Source organism: Natator depressus, chromosome 2 (genome assembly GCF_965152275.1).
Source record: "Natator depressus isolate rNatDep1 chromosome 2, rNatDep2.hap1, whole genome shotgun sequence".
In the NCBI taxonomy this organism is placed as follows: domain Eukaryota; kingdom Metazoa; phylum Chordata; order Testudines; family Cheloniidae; genus Natator; species Natator depressus.
In genome coordinates, this window is record NC_134235.1 from 89,470,893 (window position 1) to 89,489,141 (window position 18,249).

At 43.0% G+C, this 18,249-nt stretch overlaps 1 protein-coding gene across 1 annotated transcript in view; it reads left to right on the plus strand.

Annotated features, from left to right (window-relative positions):
* Positions 1-18,249, plus strand: part of CEP192 (centrosomal protein 192) — a 211,938-nt gene that overhangs the window by 171,610 nt on the left and 22,079 nt on the right. The window contains 2 exon segments of the mRNA XM_074943491.1: positions 7,687-7,792; positions 15,408-15,609. Of these exon segments, the coding sequence (XP_074799592.1) occupies positions 7,687-7,792; positions 15,408-15,609 (308 nt within the window).

Consider the following 18,249-nt stretch of genomic DNA (forward strand, 5'->3'; position numbering starts at 1 on the left):
AAAAGTTTGATCTTTCATGAATATACACACCACATAGGCCCTAATATTAGATATTTTACTGTTATTTTTGGTGTTTGAACAATTAATCGTAATTGGAAATTAAAATTGGATATGATTTATCTAAAAGTCTTTGAGATCAGTTATATAATTTCTCACTAAGCACATACCACTATAGCTATGCCAGTATAACTCCACATGTGAACACACGTCTCGAATAAATGTGATTTTTATTTCAAGTATAATTGTATGGAGTAATTATACTGGAGTAAAGTCACTTATTCCAGAATAGTGTCCACACAATAAGTTACACCAACATAGCTATATTGGTATATTATATTGCTATAGTTCTGCTGGTCAGTTTTCCAGTGTAAAAAGCTTCTCATGAAGGATCTTATCACTGGGTAGGATTGGAAAAGAGGGGTGCCTACTCATTAATGAGGCCATTCTGGACCCAGCTAGAACCACTTGGCAAATCCCAGCATTGATATTACCTACCTACAAGCGGATGGACAAAAAATATTATGTCCCAGCATGGGAGAGCGTGATCATCTTCTGCCACCTTCCACCCAACTCCATCATGATGGATGCTGTTAATTCCTACAGCTGACAACACCAGATGAGGTCCACTCCCTACAACAGGGACTAGAAGTGTTTGGACCTTTTCAGGAGGAAGGCGTACTCCTCGGCCATCCTTCAGTTTCAAATCGCCAACTACCAAGCCCTGATGACTAAATACGGCTACAAAAACCATTAGAAACTGAGCAATTTTATTGAGAAGCCACCTGAATCACATTGCGACCAATTCAAGGCCATTGTTCAGGAGGGACAGTTAGTAGCAAAACAACGCTACAGTCTGCCCTCGACACAGCAGCCATGTCCATCTCCGGCGGTGGTGATGCGACATGAATCATGGTTCCATCTCTTGGGCTTCATGAAGGAGGTACAGTCAACCATCAAAGACATAACCTTTGAAAGCACTAATCTCTTTGTGGAAAAGACTGATGCATCTCTTCACACGCTGAAAGATTCTCAAGCCACTCTCCGTTCTCTTGGCATCTATACGCTGGGACAAAAGAGGAAGTTTAGTCTGCAGCCCCAGCACAAACCACGCACCTCCCATTATCTGGCTCAATGCTAATATGACCCACAGGGGAAGAAGAATAAATTTTTGAGGCGTAAACAATCTGGCCTGCAACCTTCCTCATCCCAGCCATCCACGTCCAAGCACTAATTTTGATGTGTTGGTTGAGACATTGATAGACCACTCCCCCCCATTGCTACAACCGACCACTGCCATCCACCCAGTAGAATTCTATGGCAGAATTCCACAGCACCTGGGAAAGCATAACATTGGACCAATGGGTCCTAGCAATCATTCGCAATGGGTACTGTATCCATTTTGCCTCCCTGTCACTTCCATAACAGCCTTTCCCATCCCTCTTCAGGGACCCTTATCATAAAAGTTTACTATGGCAAGAGGTAGGTAGTCTCCTCCAGTTAAGGAGCTATAGAACTAGTACCTCAACATCTATAGTGCAAAGGGTTCTACTCGCTATTTCCTAATACCCAAGAGGAAGGGAGGTTGGAGACCCATACTAGACCTCAGAGCTCTCAAGTTTGTCAAAGCTCAAAAATTCAAGATGGTCACTAGCAATGATCGTTCCAGCATTGGAATAGGGAGACTGGTTTTCAACCTTCAAGACACATACTTCCATGTTTCAGTCCAACCAACTCTCAGACGATTTCTCAGATTCTCTCTGGGACAAGACAACTACCAGTACTCCCCTTGGGGCTGTCATTAGCCCCTAGAGTATTTTCAAGGTTCTTTCAGTAGTGGGGGCACACTTATGCTCCCAAGGGATGGTGATTTACCCTTACCTGGATGATTACCTCCTTAGAGCCTGGTCTCTCCAGGAGACTCACCGAGTCATCAAAGCTGCAAGGTGCTTGTTTACAGACCTGGACTTACAGATCAATGACCAAAAATGAACCCTCATTCCAGTGCAACACTTGGAATTCATAGGGGCCGACCTCGACTCGTTAGGGGCCAGAGCTCTCCTACCTCATCACAGATTTCTCTCCAGGGCCACACTCGGAGACCATTCGAAGTAGCCTGCAAATATCGAGACAGTGCCTCCAACTCTTGGGGCATATGGCAGCGACCACAACAATAATACCACATGCCAGGCTTCACATTTTGATGCCTCCAGATGTGGTTCAGCTTGTTTGCAGACCAAAGGGGGACAGACTAGATAAACCCCTGTTACAACCCACCGGAATCAAGAACTCCTTAGACTGGTGGAAAGACCCAGCCACCATTTGCAAGGGGATCCCCTTCTCCCAAACCCCCCTGTCGTTGTTTCTCTGGTAGGGTGGAGTGCACACCTAAACAACCTCAAGACACAAGACAAGTGGTCACCCACAGGCATTTCTTCACACCAATCTCCTCAAACTAAGGGCATCAGGAATGCCTCGCCCACTTCCTCACACTGACCAAAGGATCGCACACAAAAGTCCTAACAGACGATGTAGCCTGTATGTACTGCATAAATCAACAAGGGGGAGTCAGGTCGCCCCTCCCTCGGTGAGGAGGTGATGAGACTATGGAACTGGTGTATCTCCCATGACATTACACTGTCAGCAGCCTAGCCCCTGAGCACACACAATTCAATAGCAGACAGTCTCAGCTGCAAATTCCCACACGACCACGAGTGGGAGCTAGAACCAATAATACTACACTATCTATTCAGGTGATAGGGGATGCTGAACACAGACCTGTTTATCACTTACCTGAACAAGAAATGTCCACACTACTGTTCCAGAGCAGAGATAGGACAACACTGCCTGAGCGATGCTCTCATCTCCACTGGGACAGAAACCTTCTCTATGCCTTTCCTCCATTTCCCCTACTGTTGAAGTCCTGCTGAAAATAAAGAGATGGAGCATGTCATGTACCCTTACCTGTCACAGCTCGCGATATGCCTGCCAATCTCTCCCAGCCACTCCGTACCTCTTCTTGCAGAACAAATGACATTCTCTTCATCCCAACCTGAGGATTCTCTGTCTCAAAGCATTGCTTCTTCTTAATTTCCAACATCTAGAAAGCTCCTGTTTGAAGGAGGCACAAGAGGGGTTACTACACAGTAGAAAGTCCTCAACACGACACTTAACTGCAGAAATGGTCCAGGTTTTGGATTTGGTGTACTTCCCAACAAATCTCCCCGACCTCTGCAACTCTTCCACATATCTTAAACTATGCAGTGACCCTAAAAAGACTGGGGCTCTTTCTGAGTCCACCTAGCAGCTATAGCAGCCTTCCACCAACCAGTAGAGGGATACTCAGTGCTGTCACACCCAACCTCTAAAAGGTTCCTCGAGAATATAGTAAACCTTTTCCCACAACCTCGAGTGCCTTCTCCCACTTGGGACCTAAACCTGGTACAGTAACTCCTCACTTAAAGTCGTCCCAGTTAACGTTGTTACGTTGCTGACCTGTTAGCGAACACGCTCATTTAAAGTTGCACAATGGTCCCTTATAACGTTGTTTGGCAGCCGCCTGCTTTGTCCACTGCTTGCAGGAAGAGCAGCCCATTGGAGCTAGCTGGTGGGGGCTTGGAATCAGGGTGGACCGGCAGCCCGCCTATCAGCTCCCTGCTCCCCTAAGTTCTGTGTGCAGCAGCCACCCAGAAGGCTATTAATTGTTGGCAGTTCAGCTGTCCCTCCCCTCACTGCCATGTGCTGCTCCCGCCCTCTGCCTTGGAGCTTCTCCCAGGAGCATTCTGCTTGCTGTGCATGGGGGGGAAGAGAGGGGCAGGAGGACACCCTGACATTAGCCCTCCACTTATCCCATTTCTGTATAGCAGGGGGGGACATGACAGGGATCAGGACGGAGAGAGCGTGCTGGCAGCAGGGGCTGTCTCAACTGGCTGATCTACTTAAAAAGGCACTGCACTTAGAGTGGAGTCAGCGTATTTAAAGGGGTAATGCACGTCTCTCTCTCACACACACACACAGGGTGTGTCTCTGTCTGCCGTGCTGTCTCCCCTCCCTCCATTTGTGCTGCCTCGTAGAGTGTGAGGCTACATTAACAATGTGTTAACCCTTGAGGGCTCAGCTGTTCTAGTTCATCATTTAACAGTAAGGAATTCCCTGGGAAATATTCCACCCTCTGACTTCACCACCTCAACCAAGCTTCACAACCATCTTTGCTGTGTACAGTATTAAATTGTTTAAAATGTATAGTTTGTGTGTGTGTGTGTGTGTATATATATGTATATGTATGTGTATATATAAATAAAAAAATAAAAACCTTGTCCCAAAATATAATTCTTTTGTCTGGTGAGAAAAATTTCCTGGGAACCTAAACCCCACTGTTTACATTAATTCTTAGTCACATTTTTCAGGAACATAACTACAACATTAAGCAAGGAGTTACTGTATTGAGAAGACTGACTTGGCCTCCCTTCAAACCAATGGCCACATGTTTATTTACATACATCTCAGTGAAAATGGCCTTCCTGATAGCAATCACCTTGGCAAGGAGAATAGGAAAAATACGGCTCCGATGACACATTCCCTCCTACACCCCACTATTCTTTTAGGACAAGGTTACACTCAGGCCACATCCAAAATTCATCCCTAAGGTAACCTCCCCATTCCACATGAACCCATTGATCACCTTCCAATCTTCTACCCAAAGCCGTACTGTGACAACAGGGAGGCTATATTACACACACTAGATGTCAGGAGAGCCCTAGCCTTTTACCTGGATAGAAGAAGGCTTTCCTGAAGTCGCCTAAGCTTTTCCTTTTTGTTGTAGCAAGACCTAAGGGCTCAGCAACATCACCCCAGAGGCTCTCCAAATGGGTCTCAAACTGCATTAGACAATGTTATCAGGTTCACAACATGACCCCTCCAGATAGACCTTGTGGAGTGCGTGTGAATACTATCTCCTGATATGTCGCCGCCTTAGAAATCTGTAGAGCAGTGACATGGGCATCAGTCCACACCTTTGCAGAACATCCGGGACTCTGCCTCCAATACCATCTTTGGCTCCACAGTACTGTCATCTGTAACTGACCTGACTCCCAAGTCCCAGCTCTCCGGTGAGCATACTGTTCAGGAGTCGCCTACTGTGGAGAGCTCATAGGGATACTACTCGAAGGAGTTACTCACCTTGCGCAATAGCCATGGTTCTTCGAGATGTGTCCTCCTATGGGTGCTCCACAACCCACATTCCTCCCCTCTACTTCAGAGTTCTTGTCAACGACTCTGAGATAGAGAAGGAATTGAGGGGGGTTAGCCCACATGCACTGACTAGCCTTGTGGCAGGGCAGAAGGAGAGGCAGCACATGTGTGGGCCTAGCAGACACTGCTACAGAAGTTCTTCAATCAGCAGCGCAGGGACGCAAGCACTCCTACAGTGGCGCAACCACAGGGGACACCTCTCTAAGAACCATTGTTACTGCATAAGGTGAATAACTTCATCTTAGAGAGAGATTAAAAGATACAGAGAGTAGAAAATAATATACTGATGTTAGTGGGAGGCAACCAGAGGGTAGACAGTGTGTACATGGAAGAAATTAGGGAAAAGATGAATTTGGGACTTTCAGCAATAGGCTGGAGAGGGTGTGTTTGAGGTGGGCTTGATGTGACAAGAATGGGAAAAGAATCGCCAGCACCAAAAGCATGGGAGGAAGAGGACAGCAAGAAAGGATGTGGAAGACTGAGGATATGATGGAAAGACTCTGTCAAGACAAGTTTGAAAAGAAAAGGACTGGAACCCATGCCATCAACTGGGAGTGACAAAGAATCACGGGCACCTTCAACTTCCTGTAAACAAGGTGAAGTACCTTTGAATTGAAGTTTCTCACATAAAAAGATCAAATTGTGGCAGACTTTAGTTTTAACTTTCAGACTCACATGACTGATTTGTTTCTATATTAAATTCTTCAAACATGAAACACTGCTAGAGACTCATCCTAAATTAATTTCTGTGAGTTGGGTTTGGGGTTGTCCCAAAATGAACCATTCTGCCAATTTTTTTCTTAATTCCATTTTTATCCCAACAAAGGCTTGCTCTACAAACTAGATGTCAAAGATCATAGATCCAAACTAGTTAGACTTTAGACTGTCCACTCAGCTATTAGCTTAATACCAACAAAATCTGTCTTCAAGACAGATTGTATTTCTCTTTGTTTGTTTGTATTCTGGCAGGGAAGTAGCTCAAGGTCATACATCTCATGCAGGATATTTGTAAAACAGCCACAAGTAATTCTCCACATTCATTAATCTAGCATTTTGCATTTGCCTTGGGTCTTGTGTTCTGGTGTGTGAGAGATTTCTGTATTACAAAATGTGATCAATTTCTTCAGCATCTAGGGAGGAAGGAAGACCAGCCTCTCAGGCTCATCCATTTAATTCTGTTCTGCTGCATTGACATGGCTTGAAATTGTCTGCTGTTTCATTCTCCTGGGAGTCAGCCACCAAATGCGGGGCGGTGCCTACCTATAAATGTCTCCTGAACACTTAAGATATGTGAGACTGCCTCCAAAGTCCTCCTTGAGACACTCTAGAAAGATTTCCATAAGTCCAAATCAAGACCAGCCTGGAGTGCTTCAAAGGGTAAACTCTAAAAGTAATGGCCTGATTTCACCGAGGGCTGAGTCCCAAGACACTGTCAGCACTGCAAGCATTTGAGCAAATCCAGAATTCCCTGTGTAATTTCATCTCCAAAATGCCTGATACACTCATGCTCAAAGTAGAAAGGTTCCTCAGATTTCAGATGCACTTGAAGCCTCAGCACTTTGTCAGTAGTACAGAGTTCTGGAGCATCTGATGAGGTGGAGTCTTCCAAAGAAGAGGTCAAGACTCAAAAGAATTGAAAAATCGAGCACTTCTGACATATCGGTGCTCCTAACTTACTGCAGCTTTGTAACAAGATCTTTTTAATTCCAGCGTACTCCCTTTGTACCCTCTCTATGCATGTTCATAGTATAGAAAGTTAAATCGGAGTATCCGTGTGCTCTCTGATTTAGCCAAACTTTGTGGTGTTCTGAGGCCATGAAGTCCGCAATAGACTTCAAGGTATCTGGCCCTGCATTAGGATTGGTGGGAACCTTCAGTGCAATTGGAATGCTTTTATTTTCACCATAATCAGTGGCAACTGCAAGGAAAAGAAGAGGAAAGCTGGCTTTTATGTTGACTGGTTTAAAGGATGCCTTAAATATTCCTTACCCAGGTCACTTTGCCCCAACAGTACAAACTAGAGCCCACAAGTCCTTAAGTCCTATTTTCAACGAGTATGACAAAACTATCTTTTCTAGGGATTCTGGAACATATAGCCAGCTTCCTGCTTTCTCCAAAGCAGACAGGGACAACTTTTACAACCATTGGCACTTACATTTAAGTGGAGTGTACATATATGCAGTTATCAAGGTTTTGAAACAGAGACCATAAATTGCAGTAATACATAGGATATAAATTTAGTACTAGGAATTATGTTTACCCACTGCATTAAGATCTAGAACTTTAAAGTCCTATATCTAACGTTCGCTCTTACTTAGATAGCGTTCAATGATTTTTATATGTCATGAGTTATGATGTGCAAAGAGAATTAACGGTATAGATTTTCAGTTTTGTATGTAGATATTATAGTTTTTACTGGCTTTTTTATCCTTTGTTTAGGACCAGTATCTTAATTCTTGTGAGTCCTAATCCATCACTTGCCACAAAGCCTTCAGTATTTCCTTGGAGTGGTCTAATTTATATACATTGTGACAATGGACAAAAGGTAAAAGTGGTTTTCTTAAAGATTCCATGAAGTCTTAAGATAATTGTTGGTTACCATATTGCTAAAAGTCAGTTTAATTTTGGGACACTAATTCATTACTTTACCATTCCACTAAACTTACTTTTCCCATGAAAGTCTGTTCTATAAGCCTGTAAAGATAATTTTAAAACCCTTTGGGGATAAAACTATTCAAGTAGGAGTTTATTTAAATGTAAAAATAGGTTACTGATACTTAATGGGGAATATTTCTTTTCATTGACTAGGTTAAAGCTATTGTTTTGGGATCCAAAGGTTCTCGGTTTGATAGGGGTTGTCAGTCTTTGAAGAATGGTGGGCTCCTAAAATGGACTGAGTTATATCTAAAATTGCCACACACCTGTTAAGCACTTACACTTTTCTGTACTTTAATTTAGTATCTCAGCAAGTAGGAGATCTATAGTAGTTTGTTGCTAGACAAAGGTGGTGAGCACTTGCTTGTTTGGGGCCTGATTGAGCAAAACGTATCTAGCTTTCTGAAGCCTGCAGAACTGTAAAAAGCAATAGACTAGGTCTGTGGCAAGGAATATACAAACACCAGTCTTTTCTCGTCTACCTGCTTCTGTCCAAATATGTTTATTTCTGGCAATATCTGTTTTGAATTAAGGCATTTAAATGCAGAAATATTACTAAGGGAACAAAGTTTGCCACTGATTCCACTGATTTGTTAGTCTCTAAGGTGCCACAAGTACTCCTTTTCTTTTTGCGGATACAGACTAACACGGCTGCTACTCTGAAACCTACCACGGATTTAGTGTATTTAAAAGGTGCAAGGTCTCTTGTGAATCTCAGTCAAAGATATTGACATCAGTCAGTACTACACCATTGAATTGGCTTGAGAGATTCCTGGAATATTTTATATAAATATGAAACAAGACAAGAAAACTTCATGCACTCATATTAATTAGGGAAGGCAAAAGTCCCCTTGCATTATCCAGTTCATCCTCCTGCCAAATATAGGATGGTTCCCTGTGTGGTGGTCTTTCTAGTGTTTTCCCAACTTGTTTAACAGTACCAAGTGGTGGGGGTTATGCTTCCTGTGGGAAAGTATTCCGCAATAGGAGTTCACTGTTTAGTGTTTACAATGCAGAGTTTGGTGTACAACAGATATGAACTCAAACCATTTAAAATTCTGATTGTAACGTTACAATTTAATAAATCTGATCAATGACAATATTTCCATAGAAATATCTTGTATATGCTAATTAAAACTCTATCACTCATAAAATGAACCAGTCTCTTCAGGTATTACCACCTTTAGCTAACAAAAGTAATCAGATTTTGGATGTTTCTAAAAGCTTTGTCATGAGGTAGGGCCAGCTGATCACTAATGCCAAAACAATTTTTTTTATGTACTTCCAAAAAAAATTCATGGGTGCCCATCAAGTGCTTTGGATGCCATTTGGCACTAAACTAAAATACACAACAGAAAGAGTTAAAGTACTTCCTCGGAAAGTCACTTCTCTAAGAAATCATATACTAATTGAATTGAATTGACAACCTGTACCTCAGATTCTGAATAAAAGTTTGTGAAATAAAGATTTGACTACATTCTCACTGCCCAATATAATGTAGGACCTTTTATAATGTATTTGTCCAAAGAGGCAAGGTAAAGTTACTAAGATTAAACTAGTGCAGTGCTGTCTCCTTAAAATCTGCAGACATACCGCTGACTGTAGCGTTTCTACAAGCTGCAAGAGAGCTTTATCAGATTTCACTGCTGTCTTTCAAATCCCTGTGGTCAGCAGTAAAACTTGAAAGAGTCAGTTAAATTTCATCATGCTACATCATGGGAAAGCTAGAAGGAACAGCAGAGACACTACTGGAACTGTTTGTTGCAGAAGGAGACTCAAAAATGAAGGCTGTGGAAAGAGTGGTAGCAGAAACTTCACCTTGCAGCAGCCAGTGGGCTCTGCAAAGGAAAACAGAATAATGTTCTCCCTTCCAGCTGCCAGAGATGGCTAGATAGGCAGAGCTTCAGATTCTTCCCCTACTAGCTGGAAGCTGCTAGGAATTGTAGCAGCTGAAGGTGGGTTGGGTGTTGGCTTCTTGCTTTGGGCACTGCCTATCAATGGCGGGGTACCCCATCTTTCATAGCTCTCTGTAGAGCTATGTCCTCCAGCTATTCGGTGTCTAGTAAAATTTCCAAATCAGTATTTTGGGTGCCTGGCTGAGGATGGGCAAGAGAAAAGTACAGTTTAGAGACATTTTGGGAGGAGAAGAAAGGTCGAGAATGGGGTAAGATGAGGAAATGGGTACCGCAGAAATCAGCTCAAGATCTGCTATACTCTACTGTAGAAAAAACTGGGGTGAAGACAGGAAAGTTATAACAGAAACAATGGATGTAGCAAATAGGGTTTGCCCATTCAACTAACTTTAACTATATGGGAATTTGTTAATTTGCTTAAACACTATTTTGTGGCGTTTGACCTGCCAAACATGATTAAGCAAATAAATAATAGATTAATACTTGCAGAATTCAAATATAGTTTATGAATACTTTTTGTTATTTGACCAGCACTTACTACTATAGTGGGCCCATTTGAAGTTCATTCCAATTTTAGAGGTATTACCATTTCCAGCTACATTCCCCATTTTAAGTGTAGAGAATATCACTATAATCAGTAGAACCTCTAACCAGACTATACTTAAAGAATATTCAGAAGGCTGAATCGTTTGTTTTTTTTAAAAAAACTACTATTGGTTAGAGGAAGGGGCACAGCCTCTTTGAAGTGGCATCACGTCACCAGTATTTTTCATCTTGCCTGCTAAGCTTAGTTCTCAGGCTAGTAGGTTTGGGGTAAATGCTTCCATCCTTGTTTGCGAAACATTCAGTTTACAATGGATACACCATTTTAAACTTTAAAAATGAGACCACATATCTTCAGAATTGTTTCTGGGCATCTGAAAGTGTTTCTGTCTCAAGTAAAAGGGTCCTTGTTTCTTTTAGGGGAGGAAGAATATAATCTGGTAAACTACGTAGGGAGCCACCTGATTGAAAATACTAGTATTTTGACACTGTAGTGGAATCATTTGTTTTCTAATATAAACCTTTCTACAGTCAAAAAACAAATACACATTAGAATTATCTTTCCTTCAAACTATTTTTCTTTAATGATTTACTTAGAGAAGATTTTTGAAACCAAGGGTAAAGGCTAGGATGGCGTATTCACTGACATGGGAAATATAAAATCAAATTAACCAGATTAAAAAAAGTATAGCAGTGTCATCTTTAGAGAGAGAGAGAGGAAGAATAATGTGACTAAAAAGCTTTCCAAATTTATATTATTCTGCTCCTGTGACCATGCTCACTCAAGAATTTTCAGTAAAGAGTTTCATACTGGTACAATTTTAGTCCCTACATTAGTAGAAGAAACGTAATGATTCTGTGAGTGCTTGCATATGTCCATTACACAGTAGGTGTAGGTGTGTGTCTCATACATCAGCATAGGAGAGTTTTCCCTAATGATACCCATAGACTCTTGTCATAAATATAAAGGGAAGGGTAAGCCCCTTTAAAATCCCTTCTGGCCAAAGCAAAAATCCTCTCACCTGTAAAGGGTTAAGAAGCTAAAGGTAACCTCGCAGGCACCTGACCAAAATGACCTATGAGGAGACAAGATACTTTCAAAAGCTGGGAGGAGGGAGAGAAACAAAGCGTCTGTGTCTGTCGGTATGCTGCTTTTGCCGGGGATAGACCAGGAATGGAGTCTTAGAACTTTAGTAAGTAATCTAGCTAGGTATGTGTTAGATTGATTTCTTTAAATGGCTGAGAAAAGAATTGTGCTGAATAGAATGACTATTTCTGTCTGTGTGTCTTTTTTGTAACTTAAGGTTTTGCCTAGAGGGATTCTCTATGTTTTGAATCTAATTACCCTGTAAGGTATCTACCATCCTGATTTTACAGAGGTGATTCCTTTACTCCTATTTACTTCTATTTCTGTTAAGTCTTCTTGTAAGAAAACTGAATGCTTTTTCATTGTTCTCAGATCCCAGGGTTTGGGTCTGTGGTCACCTATGCAAATTGGTGAGGATTTTTACCAAACTTTTCCCAGGAAGTGGGGTGCAAGGGTTGGGAGGATTTTGGGGGGGAAAGACGTGTCCAAACTACATTTCCCAGTAAACCCAGTTAGTTTGGTGGTGGCAGTGGATATTCCAAGGACGAAGGATAAAATTAATTTGTACCTTGGGGAAGTTTTAACCTAAGCTGGTAAAAGTAAGCTTAGGAGGTTTTCATGCAGGTCCCCACATCTGTATCCTAGAGTTCAGAGTGGGGGAGGAACCTTGACACTCTTTGTCTCCTCTTGCTCTGTATCGAGTGTATAAAGGGTGGAGTCATTGCGCCCCGACTTCAGTTCCTTCTTACTGCTTTTGGTCTGTAGTCAGGGTTCTGGGCTTACAGGTTGTTTAAGAGCTAAGTATCTTTCCTAATGGTTTTCTGGTCCTTCGGACATATATTTTTATTTTATTTCTTAGAAATCTCATTTTTGTTTTGCTTAGTTTAGGCTCAGTTGGGCTTCTGGGCCTTGCTGAGTACCAGCTGACTTAGTCATAGTCCTTCAGCTTTAAACCTCATTCTGTTGCTGGAAACCCAGGCCATCAGTAACATTCATTCATGCTTTCTAAAATATTGGTGAGGGGCGCATTTGAGACAGGTGTTCCATCTGCAGGGGCATTAAAACCAGAAGAAAAAAACAGGCAGAAATTACTCCAGTGTCTCTCATGGGGGCTGCCTTAAGACTGGCGTCTGAGTCCCCTCGTTGTTTAGAAGGGGCTTTGAAGACTTTTTCCCAAAGCACTACCCCTACTTTGTCTACCACGAGAAGTAGAAGCTCACCATTGCTGGGTCTTTCTGAGAGACCCAGGGCTTCAGAGCAGTCTCATTCTGAAGAGGAAGTCAGAATCAGGTTAGTCAATGTCTCGAAGAATGCAATCCTCTGAAAGCCACTCCAGTATCTATGCTAAAGTGCATCCTTCCGGCTGCTCCCAGTGTGGGCTTATATGGTCTCTCCTGACCCTGAACCATTAACTCCAGTGCCCTCTCAAAGGGCCATCAAGTCTGGCTCTTGCTGCAGCTGAGGCACTGGATTGTTCTTTACTGATCTTAGCAGAACCACTACAGTTCTCAATACTGTGGTTAGAACCAATGCTGTGGTTAGAAATCTGTATCTCTCAGTGCTCAGTGGCAGTCCAGGATGTCCTACTTAATAGCAGGAAGCCCTTTACAAAGGCTGCTTGCATGAGTAAGTGGAAACAGTTCTCTTTCTAGGCAGCTTCCTGGAATCTGTCATCTTCCCTACGTTGATTTAAGACATTTTAGTCTCTCTCTCTCACTCACACTCACACACTCACACACTCACACACACACACACACACACACACACACACACACCAATCAATTTATTCTATCCTTCAGCTCTCTTAAAGTTCCTTTGGCCACAATTTCAGCATTTCATCCTAAAATCAGTGGTAAAACTGAGTTCACCAATCCTGTCATGGCCAGATTACTTAACAGTCTAGAAAGATCGGAGGTGGGCAAACTACTGTCCGGCTGGCCCCAGCCCCTCCCCCTGCAGCCTCAGCTGACTGTGCCGCCAGCGCAATGCTCCAGGCAGCGGGGCTGCGAGCTCCTGGGGTTGCACAACTGCAGAGCCTAGCCTGACCCGGTGCTCTGTGCTGCGCAGTGGCATGGTTGGTTCCAGCTGGGCGGTGCGGCTGTAGCGCCACCAGCCACCGGTGCTCCAGGCAGCGTGGTAAGGGGGCAGGGAGCAGGGGGGGTTGGATAGAGGGCAGGGGAGTTCGGGGGAAGTGGTCAGGGGGCAGGGGAGTGGTCAGGGCGGTCAGAGGGTGGGGAACAGGGGTGTTGAATGGGGGCAGAGGTCCCGGGGGGGCAGTCAGGAAGGAGGGGGGGTTGGATGGGGTAGCCGGGGGCAGTCAGGGGCAGGGGCTCCGGGGCCTGTCAGGGGAGAGGGAGAAGGGGTGGTTGGATGGGGCAGGAGTCTTGGGGGGGCAGTCAGGAATGAGAGGAGGGGTTGGATGGGGCAGCGGGGGGTAGTCAGGGTACAGGGAGTGGGGGGGGTGGATGGGGAAGGGGTCCCAGGGGGCCGTCAGGGAACGGGGGGGTTGGATGGGGCAGGAGTCCTGGGGGGTGGGTATCGGGGCGAGAAGCGGGGGCTGGGCCACGGCTGGTGAGGCACAGCCTCCCCTAACCGGCCCTCCATACAATTTCCAAAACCTGATGCAGCCCTCAGGCCAAAAAGTTTGCCCGCCCCTGAGATAGATTATACCCTCCTGTTTGTGGCCCAGTGCCCATTTGGGACTTCACATTTAGTGTTGTCTGTTCTTATGAGTTCCCCATTTCAAACCCTTAGCATCTCTTTTTGTTTCTGCATCTTTCACTGAAGTAGGCTTTCTGGTGGTCATCGCTTCAGCCAGGAGAGAGAGGGAATTGCAGGCACTTGTCACGGATCCCCAGTACTGGTTTTTATATGGACAAAGTTCAGCTCAGACCTCATCCAAAATTTCTGTCAAAGGTGGTTTCAGATTTCCACCTTAATCTCTATATTTACCTGTTTGTTTCCTCTCAAAGCCACATCTTCACAAGGATGAAGAAAAGCTGCACACCCTAAATGTGCATTGAGCTTTTGTCATTTTACCTGGACAAAACAAACCTTTCAGGGTCTACACCTAGTTGTTTGTTTCCTATGCAGAACACATGAAGGGACATCCAATTACGATTCAGACTCTCAAAATGGATTACCAGTTGCATCTTTTTTACATTGCAATGGGCAGGATGCTACCTGAAAAGTTGATGGCACGCACTACCAGGACATATGCAGCCTTGGCAGCATTAGTGGTACATGTCCCTATTATGGATATTTGGAGACTAGTGATGTCGTCTTCTGTCCACACATTTATTGGTCACTGTGGTCTTAGGACTGCATCAGGAGGTGACACAAAGGTGGGAAAAGCAGTCTTGAAGTCCTTCCAATGAGCTTCTGAGACCCAACACGTTTGATAAGAACTTCATAATCACCTACAATGTAATGGATATAACCAACCACTCAAAGAAGAAAAGTTTACTCACCTTCTCATAACTTCTTCAAAATGTGTTGCATATGTCCATTACATGACCCACTCTCCTTCCCCAACACACTGGAGTCTACCTTCGGTTTTTGGTGCTAAGAAACTGAAGGGAGGGGTATGATAACATCACCCTTTATAACCTGGACATGGAGCAGAAGGAGACAAGATAGGACAAAGCCACCGTGACAGATAGTGTGAGGGAATACTTGCTATTGATGTATGAGACGCACACACAACTGCAGAGTAATGGACATGTGCAATATATATCTCTAAAAACAACAGTTCTGAGAAGGTGAGTAACCATTTTTTCTATTTGTTAAAGTCATTGATACCTGGTTACTGCTTTTGTACCATTGAGACATGGTTTTGAGACAAAGGGCATGAGCAGAGCCTGTTGTTGGGATGTGTGTGGCTCAAAGTAAATAAGAACTAGCCCTTTGGATTGACTTGCAATATAACATTGTTCTTTTTTTACCCCAAAATTGTGCAAAAGTTCATTAAAGTTCAGATTCGAGAAGACATTGCCCAGGATGTATCTTCAACCGGCTCAATATCTAAAAAACTTGATGTCCTTACGCCAGCATCTGAGTCTGTCATTCATATGATAAAACCACTTCCAAAGCTACCTTCAACAAACGTTGAAATAAAGAACAGAACTATTATTTTTCCTGAAACAGGATTTGGTGAAAGCTCAGGTAATATCAATTATTCATAAAATTACCACTTCCACTAGCGTCAAATATTCAGCTTTTAAGTTTGCTACGTTACAAGAATGAAAATAACTTATTTATCATTTTTATTCCTTTAGTTACTAGTATGACTAGTCAAATCCATTCTTTTGATGTAATTTCATGTAATGACAGTTTTGTCTGCAGAGCTCTTATTTTTTTTAACACAATATAGCCACATAAATTTCTGATAGATTGTGTACAAACACCCCAATGTTGAGAAGTTTTGTAGATAATGTTTCTCTAAGAGGGCATTTGTGATAAATGAAGGGATGGGAGGGGGGTAGCTCCCTTTTATGGACACCCAGCCAGCCAATTAGCTATAAAATTCCTCCAAGTACCTGTTCTCTATTTGCTTTACCTGTAAAGGGTTAACAAGCCCACAGGTAAAAGGAAAGGAGTGGGCACCTGACCAAAAGAGCCAATGGGTTCCCTTTGTCTGTGTGTTGTGGTTCTCTGGGGAAGAGCGGAACAGGGCAGCAGTTATGCTGTGAGAAGCTTTAAGCCAGGTATGAAAAACCATCAGATCATACCTAGAGATTGCTTATCTGAAACCCCAGATATGTAAGTAAATTAGGGAATGTCTAGGAAGATGCGATTAGGTTTATTTCTTATTGGCTTGTGGACTCCTCTATGCTAACCCCAAATGCTTTTTGTTTTGCTTGTAACCTTTGAGCTGGACCTCAAGAAGGTTATTCTTGATGATTAATTTTTGTAAGTGGGTTTTTTAAATCTAGCAAAAGCCTAAATTCCAGATGTATTTTTTCTTTTTGTTTTTAATAAAATTTACTTTTTTTTAAGAACAGGATTGGATTTTTGGTATTCTAAGAGGTTTGTGCATATGTTGTTTAACTAGATGGTGGCAACAGCTGATTTCCTCTTTCTTTCTCAGCTCTTCCCTGGAGGGGGACGCGGGGGGTGAAAGGGCTTGAGGGTACCCCACAGGGAGGAATTCCCAAGTGTGCCTTCCTGGGTCCCCATGGTGTGTCTTGGGGTTTGTTGTTTTTTTGTTTTGTTTTGCACTTGGGTGGTGGCAGCATCTACCCATCCAAGGTCAGAGAGAAACTGTGACCATGGGAGTTTAATATCAGCCTGGAGTGGCCAGTATTAATTTTTAGAATCCTTGTGGGCCCCCACCTTCTGCACTTGAAGTGCCAGAGTGGGGAATCAGCCTTGACAATATTGTTGGTAATAAAGTAGATCTGTGAACCCTCAGTCCGTTTCTATAAGTCCAAGAATGCTCAAAACTACCGTATTAAATTGCCTCGCCATAGGTATCTACTGAATTTTCATCAGTATCAGCCATTTGTTACAGCTAATAGATCAGGAGTTACATAGTGATGCATTAGCTTTATAGTTTACTGAATCATAATATTCCAAGAGTTTTTTAGGCTTATTTGATCAATTCATTTTTTCCTATTATATTATTTTGAGGGAAAGCTATGTTGTTTGTGAAACTGAGATGGATGTTCTCTTCCCATTCCTCCCCCTGTAATGTCTGCCTAGTTTAATATAAGCAGTTTAACTCCTTAAAGTGCTACCTGACGCAGAAGTGATTTTGAAGGTATTGTTATGAGCAATAGGTTTATTTGCCTGGGAAAGGTTCATGATATTTCAAGGTATGAAATGTGTTCCAGGATGTAACTTTGACCCATCATCTCCTGAGAATACCATCAGGTGATTATTCTTGACCTACTTCAGGTCAAAGTTAATGTTATTGTTTAATGGTCCACATTGAGTTTTGACCATGTTTGGCATTAGGGCTGTGTTGGAGACTTGGATACAGGTTTCACTCAAATAGCCCCAAAGTGAAGCTTCAGCAGTCACTATGTGCAGTGAGCATCAAAGCTTCAATAGTTAAAATGCCAGTGCTGGAAGTTTTGATTCTGTTTTTTCCATGGTCTGAACTTAATGGAAAAGGCATCAGATGTCCAGGAGAAAATGGTAGGGTCAGACCTGACAAAGATGTAGAGAATGAGTTTGTAGTATTTATCACCAACTATGGCGGTGTCGTACCTTGGACAGTCAAATGCCATTGTTTGGGAAGGGGTCAGAAGTGCTTCTCTACTTGTGGCTTTTTTGGATCAGCTTATCCAGTAATATGTGGAGACATCTGCTCAGGTCTCAGTGCACTGAGTTTGGATTGTCTACATCTTGGTGAGCTGGTAAACCTAGCTGCCATTCACCATGCTCAGTTCTGTTTATAGCTACAGGTTTTCTGGCACAAACTAGCCACTGACTTACCTAGCATCAGCCAAGTCTTGCATCAGCCAAGGTGCAAAGTCTGTAGATGCCAGATCTTCTTCATCTGATGAGCTAGATGCTTGAGTTGTCCCTTGCCAATGATTTAAACTCTGAAGATGGAGTACATTAATTTACCATGAGAGGGTAGCTTGTACCATTCAGATTCAATTGAGAAACGCCAGGGATGTCAAGGACAACTTTAGTTTGAGGCTTTAGGTCTTGTAGATGTGTCCATATGATCCTTCATTAGATGATGAAGAATAAATAGGCTTAAATCCACATTCCAGGTTAAACACAGCAGGCTGTTTAACCCCCAAGAATTTTGTAATAGAGGTTGATAAAATGTACAAAGCGGAATCGAGC